At 44.4% G+C, this 25,493-nt stretch overlaps 1 protein-coding gene across 2 annotated transcripts in view; it reads right to left on the reverse strand.

Moving 5' to 3' along the window:
• Positions 1–25,493, reverse strand: part of LOC121571919 (retinoic acid receptor beta-like) — a 225,515-nt gene that overhangs the window by 48,792 nt on the left and 151,230 nt on the right. For both annotated transcript variants that reach the window (XM_041883715.2, XM_041883716.2), the window contains one exon: positions 6,428–6,569. In XM_041883715.2, coding sequence (XP_041739649.1) covers positions 6,428–6,569 — 142 coding nt within the window. The remainder of the gene's footprint in view (positions 1–6,427; positions 6,570–25,493) is intronic.

The raw sequence follows: 25,493 nt of genomic DNA on the forward strand, positions 1-25,493 counted from the left end.
TTCGTGAGCTCCAGTTTCCCGAGGGTTCGGGAACGCTCCGGGGAGCGCTCTTGATTTCCGCACCTGCATCCCATCAGCTATCTGCACACCTGGTCCTGATCATCACCCTTCTTAGGCTCTGGCCTAACATCCAGTTCCTGCCGGATCGTTAGCCATGAACAGTATGTTTGTCAGCGTATCAGCCTCTGAGCTACTAGTGTTCGTTTTGTTGTTTTGCACCTTGTTGGCTTGCCGTGTACTTACCTCCGTTTGTTTCTATCTACAGTCTCTCACCCGGAACCTTCTCCCAACCTCTGCCTGATGGTCGGCGGCTGCCGAGCCATTACCGGACCAACCACTGCACCCTCAACAACCCATCCACGCCACCCGCTCTGTTCCCTGGATTATTCAACCTCACTCGGGAATCTATTAAATAAACACTCATCTTTGTCTCAACGTACCTTGTCCTGGTCTGCTTCTGGGTTCTGGCTTAGTAAACCGTGACAAAACTAATATGAAACATAGACAATAACTACTTTGGAATTAAATAACATTGAAATTACTTGTTACATAGGCCTATGTAAACTAAATCCAAAGCAACAAAAAAGCAGACAACTTATAATTAACGAAATACATATAGTAAATTAGCTATATAAAGAAATGAAAATAATTTACTTACAGATCTAAAAGTGGATCCAATCCTTCTAGAAAGCAATCTTCGTCGGCCGAGATGAAATACTTGTTGTCCAAATCGCTCCCCTGATCCGAGTCCAACCAGTATTTTATTAAAAGCTTCTATGTCTGTATACTTATTCATAGCTGCCTTATTTTTTAGCTTCCTGTTCGATATTATAAGTTTTTACATTTTTCCCCCCTTGAGAAGCCATCTTTTATGCTAAAGAAATGACATTCAAGCGATGAAATCTGTTTACAGTGTAATGTAGCGTGCTCAGTGCAACTCGTCTCTGAGCCAGGTAGCAATAGTTCGCATTACGCATAAAATATTATAAGCCTTGCTTTGTCCCCACCCAGGTCAACTGCATATCCCTGGAAAGCTTATCTCATAGGCTACAAGCCTGTCAAGGTGCCATAGTGGCCAATCCTCTGTGTAATGGATGCCTACGGCACGTAAGCAGGCGACGTCATATTTTATGCGCAAAGATATAGTCACTCGGTGGACATTCGAAGTTGCCATTTAGTCATACATCATCAGATAACATTGGCGATAGGCTAGATTTGTTCCTACCAATCTAAGGATGCATTTCATACCCCCCATGTAGCTATAGCTCAAACACACACCAAATCAAAGCTTACCTTGTAAGATGTTTGTTGAAAACGTTGTGTAAATAAAAATTTGACTCTCAGGCTGGTGATCAATAACGGTAGGTCACAGGCAGACAAATAAGACATCCTCATGATCTGTGGAGTCCCAGTTTTTGGTGTGTATCGACGTATCCCATGTTTCTTTCGTTTATGCTTCACACCGCTAACCTGGAAATGTAGGTAGCAGCCATCTTGAAATGAGGTCATCGGCTCGGCCTGCCATTTTACTTTCGTATATGGTAGTAAGTCACACCAAATATTTTAAGGCACAGATCAATAGCCAAGAGTCTATGATGTCTTTACCTGCGTTTACAAAGGCAGCCCAATTCTGATCTTTTAACCAATTATTGGCAAAAGAGCTCATCTGACTGGTCAAAAGACCAATTAGTGAATAAAAAGATCAGAATTGTGCTGCCTGTGTTAACAGTCTAAAAGGAGCCCCTAAGGCCCTGACCCTTTACATATCATCTGACCTACAGGGTCAATCAAATAAAAAGTGATTCAAGAGGAAAATACTTATCCATAGAATGATTTTTTTGCTCTTTCATTTGGGAGAAAAAAGCAGTAGTAATATCTAAATCGTTAGATTTATTCCCTCCATCCATCCCTCCATCCCTCCTTCCTCCTCCCTCCATCCATCCGTCTGTAGGCATTAAAAACCCATCTATTTTCCAGGCCTGTTGTCTGATGCATCACTAGGATGTATCTTCTCCTGGTCATTTGCTTGGAGTGCTGGGTAATTGATTGTCCTGGGGGCATTCACCCCTCCCCCCCTCCTCTCTTGGAGACTGTGATATATTACCATCCCCCTCCACACACACATATAAACTCATACCATCCCCCAGTGGCGATAGTGTGTGGTCAGACACCAGTGAAACACAGCTGATATTAAGCCAGCCAGCCAGCTTTCTGAAGTCTCTATGTCAGAGACCAGAGCAGGGGAAATGTGACTGTAGTGTTTCAGTGTCCTGAAATGACTTATCCATATCAGTTCCATATCATACTCTCTAACATCACCAACTGGCCCCACGCAGACATACACACGCATGCACGCACACACACATGCCCCCGCACACAAACACATAAACACTCATTTGTGCCCGAACTCTGAACATGGGGCTGGTTACCTTTACAGAAAAACCACATGATTTCACATGGAAAATCACATATGAACTCGTTAAAACATGTGTTTTTGGAAAACTTCACGTGATCACGTTTTCACGTGTAGTTTACATGTTGTCACGTTATCACATTAACTTCGCATAAGATCACATGCGATCACATGAAAACGTGTTTTTGGAACACTTCACGTGTTCACATGTGAAATGAATGTGGTTTTTCAGTAAGGGTATCTGCGAGGCACAAGATGAAGCATGGGCCTCCTGAGCCCTTTTCCCTGTGACTGAGGAAAGGATTTCCTATAAAATACCATGTAAATACCAACAGAAGCAGTACCGTAAAATAAAATGCTACCAAACCCACAGTACCTAGCTAACTGTACAATGTTTCTTATCACATAACCATCATCATCATTGTCTTCAATAACACACCAGTAAACAACACTACATTAGCATCCTTGCACAGTTAATAGGAAGGACAGGGCACCTGCTGGGGATAATTAAGGCAGCCCCTCGCACATTTCTGATTCAGAAGGGTTGGGTTAAATGCGGAAGACACATTTCGGTTGAATACATTCAGTTGTGCAAATGACTAGGTATCCCCTTTCCCCTACAATAGTGGAGTAAGCTAAGGTACACAGCCTCATCACAGCAACACATGGAGGAGGGGAATGGTTCCTGTGCTCTCTGCTCAATGGGGGAGACCTACATAATTAAATAGAACACTATATACTGTACATTATACAGTATTCCTATGGTAGGGGTGTCAAACTCATTCCATGGAGGGCCTAGTGTCTGCTGGTTTTAGTTTTTTCCTTTCAGTTAAGACTTAGACAACCAGGTGAGGGGAGTTCTTACTAATCAGTCACCTTAATTAAATTACAAGGAGAGGAGCGAAAACCCCCCGACACTCGGCCTTCCGTGGAATGAGTTTGACACATGTTCTATGGGGAGGCCAGACCAGACCAGGAGACCAGGAGTACAGAAGAATAGAGACATCACCTTCTCTGTGAGTCTATGGGGAAGAAAGAGGAGAGAAAAAAACAAAGGAGGAGAGCAATGGCTTCTTTCCCTCAGGGCTAATGGAGCGTGAAGTGGACGTGCGCCCTAACTGCTGATGCAATCAAAGAGCGGCAATAACCTGTGAAATGCAAACTGTTCTTGTCGCTGACAATGGAATGGAGCAACATCAAACACACACACACACACACTCCAACGGCTAAATGTACTCAGTTCTTTAGTGGGTTGGTTGATGATGCATGCCACTCACATCAAGTCGTTGATTTCAAGGGCAGTGCTTTTATCATTTTTTGGACAGGAGAGTTACCTTCACAGCATGATCCACTAGTGGTTATCCTACCTTTATCATGTGTAACGCCTCTCATGTCTTCATTTCAAACTTAATATTTAATACTTTGATAATTTAATGAAAAAGGAGAGAGTGTACTATGGGCAGATGTGTCTTTTGAAACAGGCAGTCAAGAATACCCTTCTCAATAGGACGGAATTGTTTTTTCTCTCTCAACCATCTACACACAATACCCTATAATTACAAAGTGAAAACATGTTTTTATAAAGTTTTGCTAACACAGAAATATCTAATTTACATAAGTATTCACACCCCTGAGTCAATACTTTGTACAAGCACCTTTAGCAGAGATTACAGCTGTCTTTCTGGGTAAATCTCTAAGAGCTTTCCACACCTGAATTGTGCAACATTTGCCCATTATTCTTTTCAAAATTCTTCAAGCTCTGTCAAATTGGTTGTTGATCATTGCTAGACAACCATTTTCAGGTCTTGCCACAGATTTTCAAGTAGATTTATGTCCAAACTGTAACTCAGCCACTCACTGTCTTGTTGGTAAGCAACTCCAGTGTAGATTTGGCCTTGTGTTTTAGGTTATTGACCTGCTGAAAGGTGAATTAATCTCCCAGTGTCTGGTGGAAAGCAGACTGAACCAGGTTTTTCTCTAGGATTTTGCCTGTGCTTAGCTCCATTCCGTTTCTTTTTTATCCTGAAAAACTCCCCAGTCCTTAACAATTACAAGCATATCCATAACATGATGCAGCCACCATTATGCTTGAAAATATGGAGAGTGGTACTCAGTAATGTGGTGTATTGGATTTGCCCCAAACATAATATGGAGAGTGGTACTCAGTAATGTGTTGTATTGGATTTGCCCCAAACATAACACTTTGTATTCAGGACAAAAAGTTAATTGCTTTACCATATTTTTTGCAGTATTACTTTAGTGCCTTGTTACAAACAGGACACATGTTTTGTATTCTGTACAGGCTTCCTTCTTTTCACTCTGTCAATTAGGTTAGTATTGTGGAGAAACTACAATGTTGTTGATCCATCCTCAGTTTTCTCTTATTACAGCCATTAAACTCTGTAACTGTTTTAAAGTCACCATTGGCTTCATGGTGAAACCCCTGAGCAGTTTCCCTCCTCTTCGGCAACTGAGTTAGGAAGGATGCCTGTATCTTTGTAGTGACTGAGTGCATTGATACACCATCCACAGTGTAATTAGTAACTTCACTATGCTCAAAGGGATATATATTTTTACCCATCTACCAATACGTGCCCTTCGAGTCATTGGAAAACCTCCTTGGTCTTTGTGGTTGAATCTGTGTTTGAAATTCCCTGCTCAACGGAGGGACCTTACAGATAATTGTATGTGTGGGGTAAAGAGATGAGGTTGTCATTCAAAAATCATGTTAAAGACTATTATTGCACACAGAGTGAGTCCATGCAACTTATTATGTGACTTGTTAAGCTACTTTTTACTCCTGAATTTATTTAGGCTTGCTATAACAAAAGGGTTGAATACTGAATATTGACTCAAGACATTTCAACGTTTTATTTTTAATTAATTTACAAACATTTTGAAAAACATAATTCCACTTTGACATTATGGGGTATTGTGTGTAGCCCAGTGACAATTTTTTAAAAATCAATTTTAAATTCAGGCTGTAACAACAAAATGTGGAAAAAGTCAAGGGGTGTGAATACTTTCTGAACGCACTGTATATATTGTAAATTACAATTGAAATGTCACCTTTCAAAATGAATGACTCATTCAACTCTTTTATGGAAAAACTTGTAAAGGTTTCAAGGGTAACTCTGTCGATGATGTGTTTCAAAAGGCCTTAAAATTTGTGGGAAGTATGTGCATCGTGTTTGAGAATTTGACCACCAAAGAAATCACATTATCATTCACCTGCACTAGTTCCTCTCATCCATCCATCTTTCTCCTGGGAGAGAGTCCTATCGTCCTTTCTCACCAGTCAGTTCTGTACTTCAGACACAGACAGGCACAGACACTATAGGATCAACCTTCTTGAAGGCTACAGTGTGTGGATGCTGAGGGATTTCTGTCAGAGATCAAGGTAAAATGGAGAAATCAAAGAAGTACTACTTTAATTTCAACAGACTTAGGAAAAGTTCTGCTGTTGCTGGAGTGCCAATCATCTGATACAGCATGTTGGATTTAATCCTGCAGAGTTCAGCGACAACACACACATGCATGCTCACACGCAGGCACACACACACTCTCTCACAGACACACACACCATATACATTAAAAGTGAGAAATGCAATCCACTTAAAAAGTAAAAAAGTGCAAGAGCAGAAAGCTGAAGGATTTAAAACCACTAGGGGATGAATAGGATGATGTGTATGTGTGTGTGTGTAGGTGTATGTGTGTGTGTGTGTGTGTGTGTGTGTGTGTATGTGTTTAAATCCTCTAAAGGATGGATAGGATGCTGTGTGTAGCATGTGACCTCTGATCAAGACTAGGGGTCCCTCGCTCCCTGTTATTCCAGGAAACTTCCGTAGCGGCGTGGTTTGGGATTAGTGTTTGGGATTAGAGATGTGGGATTGAGACAAACTAACCTAAACTATTTTGGACATTCCCATTGAAAAGCACTTCTGTAAACGGCAGTAGTAACAGCGGTGTGTGCGAACGTGCATGTGCATGTGTGTGTGTGAGAGAGAGACTCACACTCTTTGGACATGCCCACGCCAAAGCACTTCTGGAGCCGGCAGTACTGACAGCGGTTCCTGGTCACCTTGTTAATGATGCAGTTCTTGTCCCGGTGACACGTGTATACCATGTTCTTCTGGATGGATCTACGGAAAAAACCCTGAGAGAGAGAGAGAGAGAGAGAGAAAAAGAGAGGGATCAGTCTATCTGGTAAAATAAGTTTACATGAGACATGAATACATTTCTCACACTGGATAAAAGGTTAAATAAAATTATTTAAAAAATATTCCTCAACTGCATTCAGCTCAGGATGCACCAAGTGACATAAAGTGACAGTGTGTCAGAGCAACAAGCGTTTGTGGTGTGTGTGTGTGTGAGTAATCAGAGGAAAGGGAAGCATTGTAGAGGATGTTAACATGGCGTGTTAAGTGAAGCCAAGCTAAGTGATGTTCAGTGAAGTGGTGTGACTTTCTAAGAACGCTGGTGTAATTGAAAGAAGGAGTGATTCCCGAGTGGCGCAGTGGTCTAAGGTTAGCTGTGCCACTAGAGATCCTGGTTCGAGTCCAGGCTCTGCCGCAACCGGGAGACCCATGGGCGGCGCACAATTGGTCCAGCGTCGTCCAAGGATGTGGATTCGTTTCCCACGGGGGGCCAGTATAAGCATTCACAAACTGTAAGTTGCTCTGGATAAGAGCGTCTGCTAAATGACTAAAATGTAAGGAGAATGAACCCTCCCCCCATGGTTTACGTCTACAGTATGTCCAAAAACAACAACTATGGTGTCAATTGGCTCAATAGAAGAAGTCACAGCATTTGCCTACCAACACAGGCAGAGCAGCGGGAGAGAGATGAGAGTCATCTGAGGGAAAACAGGAGGAATACAAGCAGCTTCCTTAAAGATATTTCAGTTGTTATTCATTTGTTGTGGCTCTGGGGTCCTTCTCAATGATCCTCCATCATCCAGGCCCTCTCGGGCATCCCTCTCTCTGCCTGAGAGGGTGTATGTGTGTGTATGTGTGGCTACATTTCCATTTGCAATACGCTCCTGTGACAGATGGGACCTTGCGTTTTCATTAGGGGAGCAGAATGCATGATGGGTAACGGATTAGATGGCGGACGTACGGGGCTGAAACGGCTGATGCTGTAGCGTGTGTGTGTGTGTGGAGCAGCCCCATCTCGCCTCAGACTCAAACATCCGTCAACATACCAGTCCCGCCCTGCGGTGCCGTGGCGACCACAACAACTAGCCAATCATGTCTGAGATCTCAACACCATATGACCTGTCCAGGGTCACCTCCGCTCGACTGGTATTATTATTTTCTTAATAGAGGTCTTTATTCTTGCCTGATCTACGTATGTGTCTGTGTGTGTGTGCGCGCGCGTGTGTGCGCGCATGTGTGTGCACGCCTGTGTGTGTGTGTGCGCGCGTGTATGTGTGTCTTTGTGTCTTTATCCTAGATGATCTGAACAGAGTGACTACTTATACATTACCTCTCTGTTCTAATAGATAGGTAACAAACGCACACACACAAACAGAAACAACGCGCAATGTATTCAGGTTGGATGCGGAACCCCAGGCTACTGTAGTAATAATTCCATTAAATCCCATCCCTGTGACCATGCAGGGCAGGACAAAAAGGATAAAAGGCCTTGGAGCGGTGTGTGTGTGTGTGCATGTGTGTGTGCCTCAGAGTCTTTGTGAAGTGATTTCTCAGCAGCAGCAGTCAACAGATGCTGTGACTTCTTCATCTCTGTGTTCCTCCAGGGAAGCACTATCACACACACACACACACACACACACACACACACACACACACACACACACACACACACACACACACACACACACACACACACACACACACACACACACCCCCGACGCACCCAGACTTAATCATCACATCTGCTCTCTCTCTCTCCTCTCTCTCTCTACCTACCTTCTCTTTCTCTCTCTCTACCTACCTGATTCTCTCTCACTCTCTCTCTACATACCTGATTCTCTCTCTCTCTCTCACTCTCTATCTACCTATCTGATTCTCTCTCTCTCACTCTCTCTCTACCTACCTGATTCTCTCTCTCTCACTCTCTCTCTACCTACCTGATTCTCTCTCTCTCTCTCTCTCTCTCTCTCTCTCTCTCTCTCTCTCTCTCTCTCTCTCTCTCTCTCTCTTTCTCTCTCTACCTACCTGATTCTCTCTCTCTCTCAATTCAATTCAAAGGGCTTTATTGGCATGGGAAACATATGTTAACATTGCCAAAGCAAGTAAAATAGATAAACAAAAGTGAAATAAACAACATAAAATGAACAGTAAACATTACACTCACTAAATTTAGGAATAGAGACATTTCAAATGTCATATTATGGCTATATACAGTGTTGTAACGATGTGCAAATAGTTAAAGTACAAAAGGGAAAATAAATAAACATAAATATGGGTTGTATTTACAATGGTGTTTGTTCTTCACTGGTTGCCCTTTTCTTGTGGGAGTTTATCAAAATAGGATTTGTTTTCTAATTCTTTGTGGGTCTGTGTAATCTGAGGGAAATATGTGTCTCTGATATGGTCATACATTTGGCAGGAGGTTAGGAGGTGCAGCTCAGTTTCCACCTCATTTTGTGGGCAGTGTGCACATAGTCTGTCTTCTCTTGAGAGCCAGGTCTGCCTACGGCAGCCTCTCTCAATAGCAAGGCTATGCTCACTAAGTCTGTACATAGTCAAAGCTTTCCTTAATTTTGGGTCAGTCACAGTGGTCAGGTATTCTGCCACTGTGTACTCTCTGTTTAGGGCCAAATAGCATTCTAGTTTGATCTGGGTTTTTTTGTTAATTCTTTCCAATGTGTCAAGTAATTCTCTTTTTGTTTTCTCATGATTTGGTTGGGTCTAATTGTGTTGCTGTCCTGGGGCTCTGTGGGGTCTGTTTGTGTTTGTGAACAGAGCCCCAGGACCAGCTTGCTTAGGGGACTCTTCTCCAGGTTCATCTCTCTGTAGGTGATGGCTTTGTTATGGAAGGTTTGGGAATCGCTTCCTTTTAGGTGGTTGTAGAATTTAACGGCTCTTTTCTGGATTTTGATAATTAGCAGGTATCTAACTAATTCTGCTCTGCATGCATTATTTGGTGTTTTACGTTGTACACAGAGGATATTTTTTGCAGAATTCTGCATGCAGTCTCAATTTGGTGTTTGTCCCATTTTGTGAATTATTGGTTAGTGAGCGAACCCCAGACCTCACAACCATAAAGGACAATGGGTTCTATAATTGATTCAAGTATTTTTAGACCGATCCTAATTGGTAAGTTAAATTCTATGTTCCTTTTGATGGTGTAGAAGGCCCTTCTTGCCTTGTCTCTCAGAAAGTTCACAGCTTTGTGGAAGTTACCTGTGGCGTTGATGTTTAGGCCAAGGTATGTATAGTTTTTTGTGTGCTCTAGGGCAACGGTGTCTAGATGGAATTTGTATTTGTTGTCCTGGCAACTGGACCTTTTTTGGAACACCATTATTTTTGTCTTACTGAGATTTACTGTCAGGGCCCAGGTCTGACAGTATCTGTGCAGAAGATCTAGGTGCTGCTGTAGGCCCTCCTTGGTTGGGGACAGAAGCATCAGATCATCAGCAAACAGTAGAAATTTGACTTCAGATTCTAGTGGGGTGAGGCCGGGTGCTGCAGACTGTTCTAGTGCCCTCGCCAATTTGTTGATATACAGTGTGTTCGGAAAGTATTCAGACCCCTCAACCTTTTCTACATTTTGTTACGTTACAGCCTTATTCTAAAATTAATTAAATAGTTTTTTCCCCTCATCAATCTACACACAATATCCCATAATGACAAAGCAAAAACATGGCTGTAACGTAACAAAATGTGGAAAAAGTAAAGGGGTCTGAATAGGGTTTTTCCCCCAACACCGCTTTCCATCAATTTGTATAGCAGACCCTCATGCCAAATTGAGTCAAAAGCTTTTTTGAAATCAACAAAGCATGAGAAGACTTTGTCTTTGTTTTGTTTTGTTTGTTGGTGTGCAGGGTGAATACATGGTCTCTCGTACGGTAATTTGGTTAAAAAAAACAATTTGATATTTGCTCAGTACATTGTTTTCACTGAGGAAATGTACAAGTCTGCTGTTAATGATAATGCAGTGGATTTTCTCAAGGTTGCTGTTGACGCATATCCCACGGTAGATATCTCTTTCTCTCTCTCTCTCTCTCTCTCTCTCTCTCTCTCTCTCTCTCTCTCTCTCTCTTTACCTACCAGATTCACTCTCTCCCTCTCTCTCTCTCTCTATACCTACCTGCGCACATAGCCTGTCTTCTCTTGAGAGCCAGGTCTCTCAATAGCAAGGCTATGCAATAGCAAGGCTATGCTCACTGAGTATGTTCATAGTCAAAGCTTTCCTTAGGCAGACTTGGCTCTCAAGAGAAGACAGGCTATGTGCACACTGCCCACAAAATGAGGTGGAAACTGAGCTGCACTTCCTAACCTCCTGCCAAATGTATGACCATATTAGAGACACATCTTTCCCTCAGATTACACAGACCCACAAAGAATTTGAAAACAAACCCAATTTTGATAAACTCCCATATCTATTGGGTGAAATACCACAGTGTGCCATCACAGCAGCAAGATTTGTGACCTGTTGCCACAAGAAAAGGGCAACCAGTGAAGAACAAACACCATTGTAAATACAACCCATTTATTTTCCCTTTTGTACTTTAACTATTTGCACATAATATGACATTTGAAATGTCTTTATTCTTTTGGAACTTTTGTGAGTTTAATGTTTACTGTAATTTTTAAAAATTATTTATTTCACTTTTCTCTCTCTCTCTCTCTCTCCAATTCAATTCAATTCAATTCAATTTGCTTTATTGGCATGACGTAACAATTTACATATTGCCAAAGCGTACTTTGGAGATTATGTGACAAATGTACAATACTAACATAATTTAAATAATAATCAGCAATATTGTCAACCGGACAATCAGTAACAACAATAATCAAGGGTAAAAATAACCATACAATGGACAATAACAATGGCATAGAGGACATGTGCAGGTTGGTTTGTCTCCCCCAACAGGACGGGTAGCCTATTCTCATCAGAGAGGTCTTTGAAACCTTGAATAAGGTTTTTAAATTTGGGAAAATGACACTAATTGTTTTATATGTTTTACGCAGCTCTGTCTCGGGTTCTGATGTGGTGCAGTGGTTGCACTGAATCTGTACTTTGTCAAGGTTTTTCTAAGGTTTTGATCAGTAACCAATAGTTGCCATGGTGTACTGTCGATTTAGGGCCAGATAGCATTGCATTTTGCTTTGTGCTTGTGTTCCCAATAGGTAATGTAGTTTTGTTTTGACTGTTGTAACTTGATTTATTCTAATTGATTGGATGTTCTGGTCCTGAGGCTTCAGTGTGTTAGTAAAACAGGTTTGTGAACTCAGCCCCAGGACAGCTGGATGAGGGGACTCTTTTCCTTGCTCAGCTCTTGGCATTGCAGGGCTTGGTAATGATATGAGAGGGGGTCTATGTATTTTAGATGTTTCCAAAACGGAATTGCTCTCTCTCTCTCTCTCTCTCTCTCTCTCTCTCTCTCTCTCTCTCTCTCTCTCTCTCTCTCTCTCTCTCTCTCTCTCTCTCTCTCTCTCTCTCTCTCTCTCTCTCTCTCTCTCTCTCTCTCTCTCTCTCTCTCTCTCTGCCTACCTATCTATCCGATTCTCTCTCTCTCTCTTTCTCTCTACCTACCTGATTCTCTCTCTCGCTCTCCCTCTCTCTCTCTCTCTCTCCCTCTCGCTCTACCTGATTATCTGATTCTCTCTCTCCTGTGACAGTGGTGTCCACGTGTTATTTCCCATATGATGCTTGTCGACTCTGTTTGAAGCTCATAGCGAGATATCACAGCACACCCTTGAGCAGGGCATTTTACCAGCACGTGTTTGCCTGATCACCAGTACGTGTTTGCCTGATCGCCAGCAGGTGTTTACCTGATCACCAGCAGGTGACGATAAACCGAAAATTACTGACACAGAGAGAGGGAGGAGAGGAGTCACAGCTTTCTGTGACTATATAATGTGAGTATATGCTGTATAATGTGAGTAAATAATGTATTTCTCACCTCTTAATATTGAGTTCATGGCACCACTTTAGTATGGTTTTGATGCGCCCGCTGAGTGGAGCGCGCCATTTGCAGTGAATAGGACAACATCAAGTAGCCTAGGCCTAGAGCCGGAAAGTTCTTGTAGGACATTAGCCTACATTTACTGATAGATTAATCAGTTAGCCTACATGGCTATCTAGCAACAATATCATATTTAGAATTAGCAATCTAGCTAAGTGTTTTGAGTTCCCACTTCCTCAGGTGGTAAATAATATACAGTGCCTTCAGAAAGTATTCACACCCCTTGACTTTTTCCACATTTTGTTGTGTTACAAAGTGGGATTAAAATTGATTTACACTGTAATTGTCATTTTTTGTCAACAATCTACACAAAATACTCTGTAATGTCAAAGTGGAAGAAACATTATATCATTAAAAAAATTATAATGAAAAATAAAACATTAATATATCGCGATATGACCTTTTGTCCATATTGCCCAGCTCTAGCACCTCCCCCCCAAAATGGTCAATTTATCACAATATGGATTTTTGTCCATATCAAAATTACATTTATCCCAGCTCCATATCGCCCAGCTCTAACACACACACACACACACACAAAACACACACACACCAGCTGGGTGGCTCTGTTCTGGTGACTAAATAAATGATACGTTTGATCTGGGGACATGATAGGAGTGGATACTGAGCTCAGTCAGGTCTCTACTGACTTTCTGTGTCTCTCTCTATGTCTCTCTCTGTCTGAGCTGATGGGGAGATAAGCCCCCCCCACACATACACCCACGCATGGATGCAAGCATGGATACATACACACACACCACTCAGGGGACATGGTGTGATCCACCTGGAAGACAGACAGGACAGACACTCTCTCTTCTGATTACCTGTGTATCTTAACTGGATCATTATCCTCCATCTTGTTATCTTAATGGGAGGAGAGATAGGGTGTCACACATACATACACACACACACACAAACATACACATACACACTAACCACATACAAACCAACACCAATAGGGTGTCACACACACCGAGTCCGGGAACCAGGAGGCATCTTAAAGGCTGTCTCATTTACAGATAAAAAAAACAAAGTGCCCTGGGCTATTACCTGCAGTTCACCAGAGAGGTGAGCGAGAGAGAGAGAGAGAGAGAGAGAGAGAGGGATGAAGCGACCGATGGAGAGAAAGAGAGGGTGAGAGGGGGGACAGAGTTGTGTTACAGGGAGTGAGGAGGGGAGAGAATCATGTTTTCGGTTCACCATTGTGTGAGATGTGTGTTCTTCTGTAGAACATGGGAGAGGTGACAAGCAGAGCAGACAAGAGTTGTACCAGGGTTGTACCAGGGTTGGGTGCCATTGAAAAGGCAGAGTAAATAAGAGCGTAAGAAAGGAGCTCCGCATGGCACAAAGACTGGCTTTGATGCCCTGGTGATCATGAAACCTCAGCAGATAACACAGAGAGAGAGAACAGAAGAGAAGAGAAGCGAAGACAAGAGAAGCGAAGAGAAGAGAAGAGAAGAGAGACGAGAAAGAGAGAGAGCGAGAGAGAGAGAGAGAGAGAGAGACTGGAGAGAGACAGTGGCCAATGGGCCTCTGGGAAACAGTGAACAAGTTGGATAAGCAGGGCCAATCTCTCCCCCTCCTTCCTCCCTCCTTCCTCCGTCCTCCTTCTATTATCTCTATTTCTCCTTGCCACCCCGGAAACTGCACCCCTGAAGTGCACAGATGGGCTGAGAGAGAAAGAGAAAGAGAAAAAGGGTGAAATAAAGAGGGAGAAAGAAAGAAAAAAGTGAGTGAGTCGGGGCCTTTCAAACGAGAGGCGACTCAGCCAGCATGACCTGAATAGATAGAGACACAGAGACAGAGGGAGAGAGAAAAGAGAAAAAGAGAGAGGGAGAAGAGAAAGAGAAGAAGGAGGAGAGAATGAGGAGAGCTCCCTGATGGGTTTCAGATCCCCTCACCACCCACAGACGACCCACTGTGTCCCCATTCTTCAGGTTTCCTCTCTCTCTCTCTCTCTCTCTCTCTCTCTCTCTCTCTCTCTCTCTCTCTCTCTCTCTCTCTCTCTCTCTCTCTCTCTCTCTCTCTCTCTCTCTCTCTCTCACCTCTCTCTCTCTCTCTCCCCCCAAGCCTGGGGGCACCAAGCAGACATCTTCAGTCTCCACTCCTCTCCTCTCTCAGCAGATGGTAGCACTCTGCTCCACTAAGCTTCTGACGTACATACAGGATCGGCTGACCGTCCCTATTCAAGACAAGCAGCAGGCTTCTTAATCAGGATGGACAGTGGAGACAGATGCTGACATCTCAATGAAGCCTTGTACTGTTTTGCCTTGTCAATAAGGGCTGAATTCTAACTGGAGATATGTTTGCATAGCTTGTTTTAGTGCATCTATCATTGACACCGATGCATGATTTATATGAAAGTCAGCGCTAAACCAACAAACTTCGAGCAGATATGTTTTTTTTTAAATATACACCACCGGTCAAAAGTTTTAGAACACCTACCCATTCAAGGGTTTTTCTTTATTTTTACTATTTTCTACATTATAGAATAATGGTGAAGACATCAAAACTATGAAATAACACATATGGAATCATGTAGTAACCAAACAAGTGTTAAACAAATCCAAATATATTTTATATTTGAGATTCTTCAAATAGCCACCCTTTGCCTTGATGACAGCTTTGCACACTCTTGGCATTCTCTCAATCAGCTTCAATGAGGTAGTCACCTGCCTCTCGGGGAAAGCCCTGGAGAACTACGGGGAGTTCGCTCGCCTCTTTCGGCTGTCTTCGATCACCCGGCCGAAGGTCGAGAGGCAGGCGAGCGGCTGTTCCACCTGAGGCAGGGGACAAGGACTGCACAGGACTTTGCCTTGGAGTTTTGGACTCTGGCAGCGGGGTCCGGGTGGAACGAGCGTGCCCTTATCGACCATTTCCGGTGCCATCTGCGGGAGGGCGTCCAACGGGAGCTAGCCTGCCGAGACACCATGTTGTCCTTCGCGCAACTGGTGGACATGGCCATTCGTTTGGACAACCTGCTGGCAGCCAGAGGACGTCCTGGAAGGGGTCTGCCCGTTCCCACCCCGGCCGACTCGGATCCCAAACTGATGAAGCTGGGTGGAACCGCGATCCGAGAGAGCGGAGGATGACAGCGACAGTGTCACACTGATGGCACGAAGGGACAGTACACCACACGTTGTCGTCAGCGCTCTTTTGGGTTTGGAGGCAGCAGGCAGGGCACTCTCGCATCACCCCAGGTATCGAACACCCATACTCGTTCAGAGCCCTCTGCTGCGCACTGTACCCTACCCATCTACTTTCCCGATCACATGGTAGTTCCCCAGTGTAAGACACTAGTCGATTCAGGCGTAGCTGGGAACTTTATGGACAGGGCTTTCTCACACCGGCTAGGCATTTCATTGGTTCCCCTATCCATTCCACTCCCCATCAGAGCACTTGATAGTCGACCATTAGGGTCCGGATTTGTTAAGGAGGTTACTGCACCAGTCACCATGATTACCCAGGAGACTCATTGTGAGCAGGTCACTTTTTATATTATTGAGTCTCTTGCTTTCATTGTGGTATTAGGTCTCCCTTGGTTAGCACTCCACAACCCCACCTTCTCATGGCCGCAGAGGGTTCTCACGGGGTGGTCGCGAGAGTGTCAGGGTAGGTGTCTAGGTGTTTCCGTTTGTGCAACCACGGTGGAAAGTCCAGACAGTACCTCCACCGTGCGCATTCCCCCCGAATACCTCGATTTGGCGCACGCGTTCTCTAAAACGCAGGCTACCAAGTTACCACCTCATCGGGTGGGGGATTGCGTGATAAACCTCTGGGTAGACGCTGTACCTCCCAGGAATCATGTGTACCCCCTGTCGCAGGCTGAAACGGCGGCTATGGAAACATACGTCGCAGTGTCCCTGCGCCAGGGGTATATACGTACCTCCACTTCACCCGCCTCCTCGAGTTTCTTCTTTGTGAAGAAGAAAGACGGTGGTCTGCGCCCTTGCATTGATTATCGAGATTATTATGTAAGATTTAGTTATCCTCTCCCCCTCATTCCATCAGTGATCGAGTCAATGCATGGAGTGTTTATGCCTTTATGCCAAGGCAAAGAAGTGCATGTTTTTCCAGCAGTCCATCTCCTTCCTCGGATACCGCATTACCACCTCAGGTGTGGAGATGGAGGGGGATCGCATTTCAGCCGTGCGTAATTGGCCGACTCCCACCACGGTTAAGGAGGTGCAGCGCTTTCTGGGCTTCGCCAACTACTATCGGAGGTTTATCCGGGGCTTTGGCAAGGTCGCAGCTCCCATTACATCTCTGTTGAAGAGTGGGCCGTCCCGGCTCCGCTGGTCTGCTGAGGCTGACCTGGCCTTCAGGAAACTGAGGGGTCTGTTCACCTCAGCCCCAGTACTGGCCCACCCCGATCCATCACTACTGTTCGTAGTGGAGGTGGATGCGTCCGAGGTAGGGATAGGCGCTGTCCTATCTCAACGCTCGGGCACACCATCCAATCTCCGCCCCTGTGCCTTCTTCTCTAAGAAGCTCAGCCCGGCAGAGCAGAACTACGACGTTGGTGATCGTGCGCTGTTGGCTGTTGTCCGAGCCTTCACCGTGTGGAGGCATTGGCTCGAAGGGGCGAAACACCCTTTCCTCGTCTGGACGGACCACCGTAACCTGGAGTACATCTGGGCAGCGAGGAGGCTGAATCCTCGCCAGGCCAGGTGGGCCCTATTCTTCACCCGGTTCAATTTTTCACTGTCATACATCCCGGGTACGAAGAACGTGAAGGCAGACGCATTGTCACGGCTGTATGACACAGAGGAGAGGCCCAGAGACAACACCCCCATACTCCCGGCTTCCTGCATTGTGGCGCCGTAGTATGGGCGATGGATGCGGATATAGAACAGGGCACACACGTCACCCTCCTCTGGTCACCCAGGTATCGGTCGTACAGTGCGCTGCCTGACCGGAAAGTACTGGTGGCCTACCTTGGCTAAGGACGTGAGGGTGTATGTCTCTTCCTGCTCGGTGAGCGCCTAGAGTAAGGCACCTAGGCACCTCCCAGCGGGTAAGTTACAACCTTTACCAATTCCACAACGACCATGGTCTCACCTAAGTGTGGATTTCCTGACTGATCTTCCCCTCTCCCAAGGTAACACCACCATCCTGGTCGTTGTGGACCGCTTTTCAAAGGCCTGCCGCTGCCTTCCTCTGCCCGGTCTCCCCACGACCCTGAAAACTGCGGAGGCCCTGTTTACACATGTCTTCCGGCACTACGGGGTACCAGAGGATATAGTGTCTGACCGAGGTCCCCAGTTCACATCCAAAGTCTGGAAGGCGTTCATGGAATGTCTGGGGGTCTCGGTCAGCCTGACCTCTGGGTTCCACCCCGAGTCTAATGGGCAGGTGGAAAGGGTAAATCAGGATGTGGGTAGGTTCCTGCGGTCCTACAGCCAGGACCGGCAGGGGGAGTGGTCGGTGTTCTTGCCATGGGCAGAATATGCCCAGAACTCTCTTCGCCACTCCTCTACTAACCTAACGCCATTCCAATGTGTTTTAGGTTACAAACCGGTTCTGGTACCGTGGCACCAGAGCCAGACCGAGGCTCCTGCGGTGGATGACTGGTTTCGGCGCGCAGAGGAGACGTGGGATGCTGCCCACGTTCACCTCCAACGCGCTGTGCGTCGTCAGAAGGCCAACGCTGACCGCCACCGCAGTGAGGATCGGGTCTGGCTCTTGACCCGAAATCTGCCCCTCCGCCTGCCCTGCCGGAAGCTGAGCCCGCGATTTGTGGGGCCGTTCAAAGTCCTGAGGAGAATCAACGAGGTCACCTATAGGTTTCTACTTCCCCCTGATTATCGTATTAACCCCTCGTTTCATGTGTCTCTCCTCAGGCCGGTGGTGGCTGGTCCGCTCCAGGAGTCTGAGGTGCGGGAGGTCCCTCCACCTCCTATGAACATCGAGGAGGCCCCGGCGTACTCTGTCCTTTCCATCCTGGATTCGAGGCGTCGGGTGGGGGGCCTTCAGTACCTCGTGGATAGGAGGGGTATGGTCGGGAGGAACGGTGCTGGGTCCCGGTGAGGGATCCTCGATCCCTCCCTGTTACGGGATTTCCACCGTCGCCATCCGACTCGCCCTGCTCCGCGTCCTCCTGGCCGTCCCCGAGGCTGGAGTCGGCGCGCTGCTGGAGCTGCGCGTCAAGGGGGGGTACTGTCATGACTTTCGCAGAGGCTGCCTCCCCTCCTTGTTCGGGCAGGCTTCGGCGTTCGTCGTCACCGGCTTACTAGCCACTGCCGCTCCATATCTCATCATTCCATTTGTCTTGTCTTGTCAATTACACACACCTGGTTCATATCCCCTCATTAGTCTGTGTATAAGTGTTCCCTCTGCCCCCTTGTCCTTGTGGGTGATTGTTTTATGTGAAGATGAGTGTAGCTACCCCGTGTGCCTGTATTGTGTTCCAGTGCGCCTGTATTACACCCTGTGCTGTTGACGCTATCCAGCGTAACTGTGTACTACGGAATAAACTCTGTATTCTGTGATTTACCCTCCTGCGCCTGACTCCTTCAAATCACACTCTCACACACTCTCTTAAAATTATCTCATCTGAGTATTCTGTACTGCAACACTGTTGAACCCTGTTTAAGGTCTCTGGACTGAGATGTTGGTGTGAAAAGATAGATTTGATTGATTGTGAGTATTCAAGAATACCAGTGTGTTGGAGTGTCTTTCTGAACTGTACTCCAACTCTCTGACATAGTCAGACAGTAGTATTGTGTTCTCATCTCTCCACAGCGGAGACAGAGACAGTCTGACTACATTTTAGACACAGAATGCATGTTAACAGGCTTGATAAGTTGGAAGATGGAAGATAGACTGTCATACACACAAAAACACAAAAGTGAGGTTTGTGAATAATGTAAATATGTAGGACCTTAATTTTATCACTTTGTTGTTGCTGAGCATTTAATGCATAATTTTACATAAATTCACAGAAAACCCGCACTAACACACAGTTATATTAACAGTATTGCACTTTTCATGCAGCCTACTTTTGTCCAGCTAATAGCCTAACCACCGATAAAAGCAACATTATGGACTAAACATTAAAATCCTGTTGCTGCAGGATTATTTTGCTGTGACAACACTGGTCAAATTTTGATCCACTAACAAAAGAGACAAATGAACTCAACCAGGTGAACGAGGGATTTCAAAAGGAAAAAGGAAGAGAAAACGGCATCCCTTCATTGTTTAACATAATCAAATCCATCTTCCGTCACACCTCTCTGTGTGCTGAGCCACATTGACCTCCTGCGTTTGATTTCTGCCTCTATTAGAAGTGAGGCACTTTCATGTTGTAGAACGTTGACAAATCACATTACGGACTGTGTGTTAGCAGTGTCTGTACGTGTGTGTTTACGTGTGTGTGTGTGTGTGTTAGTAGCTTCTGTCCTGCTCTGAGAGTAGTTTAGACATTATTATGACAGGCAGGCAGAACAGAGAGCCAGACAGCTCCAAGGCCTCTCTTTGCCGTTTTCCCTTTTCGCTGTTCTCTCTCTCTCCCTCTGCAATGAACTGTCACCCTAACAGGTCTTTAGATCATTCCCCAACATTATCATCAGACAACTGGAGGTAAATAAAGACATTCAAAACACACAGAGGACAAGTTGGAGCCTGGGAGACCAGGGGAGACTGGAGCAGCACACTGTGTGTGTGACATCCAGAGGGACTCCTCTAACTTAGCAGTTCCCAATCTTCCGTTCTGGAGACCACCAAATCACAGTCAAAAGTTATTGAAGACCACCATCACAGAATCGCAGAATGTTTTAACATTAAATATCTTGGCGGTCAAATTTAGAGTAGATTTGATCACTGAATGTAACAGAATAAATGCCTATTATTAATATTATTATTAACAGTTTGCATTGTGAAATGTAATGTAAAATTGCTTATAATACCATTAATACTCCCAACTGTTATTATTTTTGGAAGAAAACAATTCTTACAAAGAATAGAAATTTGCGGACCACCGCAGACCACAGGTTGAAAACCCCTGCTTAACCTCTCTCTGCTCGTCAAACTGGTTCAACCAAACCAATCCTATTATGCAGAATGCTACGGCACTAAGGAGAAGAAAAGACCGGAACAGAGGAACAGGGTTCATTCCAAAACTATTCCCATCCATGCCAAGGAACTGTCAGATATGACAACATGTTAAAAGGTTCGATTCCTGGAGCTTTAGGAACATTGTGGCGGAACATTGAATCAGAATGTTGGGGCGGAACATTGGGGTGAACATTCTATACATGTTATTAAGTGGGGTTTAGTGATATAATACAATCCTTACCTCATAGAAATAGTATTAGAACACATTATACCATGGCATTGTTGAATACTAATTTCAGAGTAAATAGTATACAATTTCCAAGCTAATTAAGTGATAATGCCAGAGAAGCCGGTGTTTGGAGGACATATTGGCATGGGTGTTGTTAGGCCCGAGACGAAGTCGACCGTGCCAATATATCCTCCAAACACTGGTTTCGAGGGCATTATCACTTTTATACAACGGGCTACCAACATATTCAAATAATGATTGACATATTTTCATTAAAAACTTTATTTTTATGAATTTATTCATACTATTTCATCCTTCCACAAGATATTATCCCAACACAAATCTAGGGTTGCTACCCAACCGGCTGGTCGTTCATTCTATCTGTTCGGTTGCCAGAGACACAACTCAGTCGTTCAGTCTTTTTGTTCTGTATCTATGGACAGTCGTTCATTCTAAATGTTCCATTGCCATACTGGCTGGCAACGTTCTATTCCGTTGCTTGGTAGCTAGCCAACTATGGCTAACTTACAGTCATGTCAAAAAGTGCATCCATAACAATGAGCTAATGAGGCGTGATTTCGCCTGGCATAGAAAATGTGCTCACTTGTCAGGACACTGTTGTTCAGAGGAGCTAGCCAACAACACAGCTAACACAATCACTTCAAACTGAAGCTGGAAAGCCTGCAAACTACCTTTTTTCAATTTACATTTCTTTGTATGTATCCATAAAAATTATGCCAGCTGATTCATGATTTCGACTGGCTGAGAAACGCTGCCTGCCTGTCTGTCTCGTCCTGACTCCCGACACGTTCATTACTATGGGACGGCTGGAGATCGAATTTGAATATTGAAACAATGTTGCAAATGTTGGAGAGACAGATAGCAAGATTTATACAAATCTCCGCTGTTGAAAACGAAAAGAAATGTGAGATAATGTCTAGATGCTTTTTATAGTGGAGATCAAGTTTATAAATTGCCTGGCTGGGCTGATGAGACAGTGGATTGCGCAGTCAGATGGAACAGAGTGAATAGGCATTTTAACGTCCTTGATTTAGCCAGTAGTAACTTGTGGAATAGACACCGGCTGGAATGTGCGTTTAACCAATCAGCATTCAGGATTAGACCCACCCGTTCTATAATTCCCTATAACACACCGTATAATTGCACGGTATAATTCAATGGCTATGAAGTTCATTCTTACATGTTCAAATTTTTAGATGCTTTGAAAGCAACAGTCGAATTGAAAACATTATTGCCAATGTTGAATTAGATTTTCATAATAGCAAGCTAGGATGATGGTTTGGTTAGCTAAGCTAGCAAGTCTGTTAATTTAGTTACCAAGGCAACTACTGTAGCTATCTAGCTAGTTAGTAAACTTGCTAGCTACTTCAGTGGATGTTGCCAAATTATAGCGGCAAATATGTTGAACTATAGCCATAGTATTAAAGGGATAATCAACTCAGGGCACTATGCACTCTCTGGAAAACTCAGCTAACGCATCATGGAACACACCTTCCACGTCATGCCTTATTTTCCAGAGAACGCATAGCCCCTCATTGATTACCCCTTATATGTATCTTTATGCCTCACCCAAACTCTGCGTTGTTTGCTACAAATAGAGGGTAGATTTAGGTAACTACTCTGTATTGTTCACCAGATGTTTTTCTGTAGACACACAGGCTCACTAATTGAGGCGCAGCACTCGAAAGGTTATATCACAAGGATATAATGCTCTGTGAACTTTGTCATTGAATCATCCTTGCACTATTCACTGAACAAACAAATATATCTATCCTTTTTCAATTAAGCTTGAAGCTTTTCAGACAGCCCAACAAAGAAGATCCAAAGGATATGTATGTATATATATATATATATATATATATGTATGTATGTGTATATACAGTGGGGAGAACAAGTATTTGATACACTGCCGATTTTGCAGGTATTCCTACTTACAAAGCATGTAGAGGTCTGTAATTTTTATCATAGGTACACTTCAACTGTGAGAGACGGAATCTAAAACAAAAATCCAGAAAATCACATTGTATGATTTTTAAGTAATTAATTTGCATTTTATTGCATGACATAAGTATTTGATACATCAGCAAAGCAGAACTTAATATTTGGTACAGAAACCTTTGTTTGCAATTACAGAGATCATACGTTTCCTGTAGGTCTTGACCAGGTTTGCAAACACTGCAGCAGGGATTTTGGCTCACTCCTCCATACAGACCTTCTCCAGATCCTTCAGGTTTCGGGGCTGTCGCTGGGCAATACGGACTTTCAGCTCCCTCCAAAGATTTTCTATTGGGTTCAGGTCTGGAGACTGGCTAGGCCACTCCAGGACCTTGAGATACTTCTTACGGCGCCACTCCTTAGTTGCCCTGGCTGTGTGTTTCGGGTCTTTGTAATGCTGGAAGACCCAGCCACGACCCATCTTCAATGCTCTTACTGAGAGAAGGAGGTTGTTGGCCAAGATCTCGCGATACATGGCCCCATCCATCCTCCCCTCAATACGGTGCAGTCATCCTGTCTCCTTTGCAGAAAAGCATCCCCAAAGAATGATGTTTCCACCTCCATGCTTCACGGTTGGGATGGAGTTCTTGGGGTTGTACTCATCCTTCTTCTTCCTCCAAACACGGCGAGTGGAGTTTAGACCAAAAAGCTCTATTTTTGTCTCATCAGACCACATGACCTTCTCCCATTCCTCCTCTGGATCATCCAGATGGTCATTGGCAAACCTCAGACGGGCCTGGACATGCGCTGGCTTGAGCAGGGGGACCTTGCGTGCGCTGCAGGATTTTAATCCATGACGGCGTAGTGTGTTACTAATGGTTTTCTTTGAGACTGTGGTCCCAGCTCTCTTCAGGTCATTGACCAGGTCCTGCCGTGTAGTTCTGGGCTGATCCCTCACCTTCCTCATGATTGTTGATGCCCCACGAGGTGAGATCTCGCATGGAGCCCCAGACCGAGGGTGATTGACCGTCATCTTGAACTTCTTCCATTTTCTAATAATTGCGCCAACAGTTGTTGCCTTCTCACCAAGCTGCTTGCCTATTGTCCTGTAGCCCATCCCAGCCTTGTGCAGGTCTACAATTTTATCCCTGATGTCCTTACACAGCTCTCTTGTCTTGGCCATTGTGGAGAGGTTGTAGTCTGTTTGATTGAGTTTGTGGACAGGTGTCTTTTATACAGGTAACGAGTTTAAACATGTGCAGTTAATACAGGTAATGAGTGGAGAACATGAGGGCTTCTTAAAGAAAAACTAACAGGTCTGTGAGAGCCGGAATTCTTACTGGTTGGTAGGTGATCAAATACTTATGTCATGCAATAAAATGCAAATTAATTACTTAAAAATTATACAATGTGATTTTCTGGATTTTTGTTTTAGATTCCGTCTCTCACAGTTGAAGTGTACCTATGATAAAAATTACAGACCTCTACATGCTTCGTAAGTAGGAAAACCTGCAAAATCGGCAGTGTATCAAATACTTGTTCTCCCCACTGTATATGTGTATGTATATATATATATACAGTGGGGAAAAAAAGTATTTAGTCAGCCACCAATTGTGCAAGTTCTCCCAATTAAAAAGATGAGAGAGGCCTGTAATTTTCATCATAGGTACACGTCAACTATGACAGACAAACTGAGAAAAAAAAATCCTGAAAATCACATTGTAGGATTTTTAATGAATTTATTTGCAAATTATGGTGGAAAATAAGTATTTGGTCACCTACAAACAAGCAAGATTTCTGGCTCTCACAGACCTGTAACTTCTTCTTTAAGAGGCTCCTCTGTCCTCCACTCGTTACCTGTATTAATGGCACCTGTTTGAACTTGTTATCAGTATAAAAGACACCTGTCCACAACCTCAAACAGTCACACTCCAAACTCCACTATGGCCAAGATCAAAGAGCTGTCAAAGGACACCAGAAACAAAATTGTAGACCTGCACCAGGCTGGGAAGACTGAATCTGCAATAGGTAAGCAGCTTGGTTTGAAGAAATCAACTGTGGGAGCAATTATTAGGAAATGGAAGACATACAAGACCACTGATAATCTCCCTCGATCTGGGGCTCCACGCAAGATCTCACCCCCGTGGGGTCAAAATGATCACAAGAACGGTGAGCAAAAATCCCAGAACCACACGGGGGGACCTAGTGAATGACCTGCAGAGAGCTGGGACCAAAGTAACAAAGCCTACCATCAGTAACACACTACGCCGCCAGGGACTCAAATCCTGCAGTGCCAGACGTGTCCCCCTGCTTAAGCCAGTACATGTCCAGGCCCGTCTGAAGTTTGCTAGAGTGCATTTGGATGATCCAGAAAAGGATTGGGAGAATGTCATATGGTCAGATGAAACCAAAATATAACTTTTTGGTAAAAACTCAACTCGTCGTGTTTGGAGGACAAAGAATGCTGAGTTGCATCCAAAGAACACCATACCTACTGTGAAGCATGGGGGTGGAAACATCATGCTTTGGGGCTGTTTTTCTGCAAAGGGACCAGGACGACTGATCCGTGTAAAGGAAAGAATGAATGGGGCCATGTATCTTGAGATTTTGAGTGAAAACCTCCTTCCATCAGCAAGGGCATTGAAGATTAAACGTGGCTGGGTCTTTCAGCATGACAA

Source organism: Coregonus clupeaformis, chromosome 8 (assembly GCF_020615455.1).
Source record: "Coregonus clupeaformis isolate EN_2021a chromosome 8, ASM2061545v1, whole genome shotgun sequence".
NCBI lineage: Eukaryota > Metazoa > Chordata > Actinopteri > Salmoniformes > Salmonidae > Coregonus > Coregonus clupeaformis.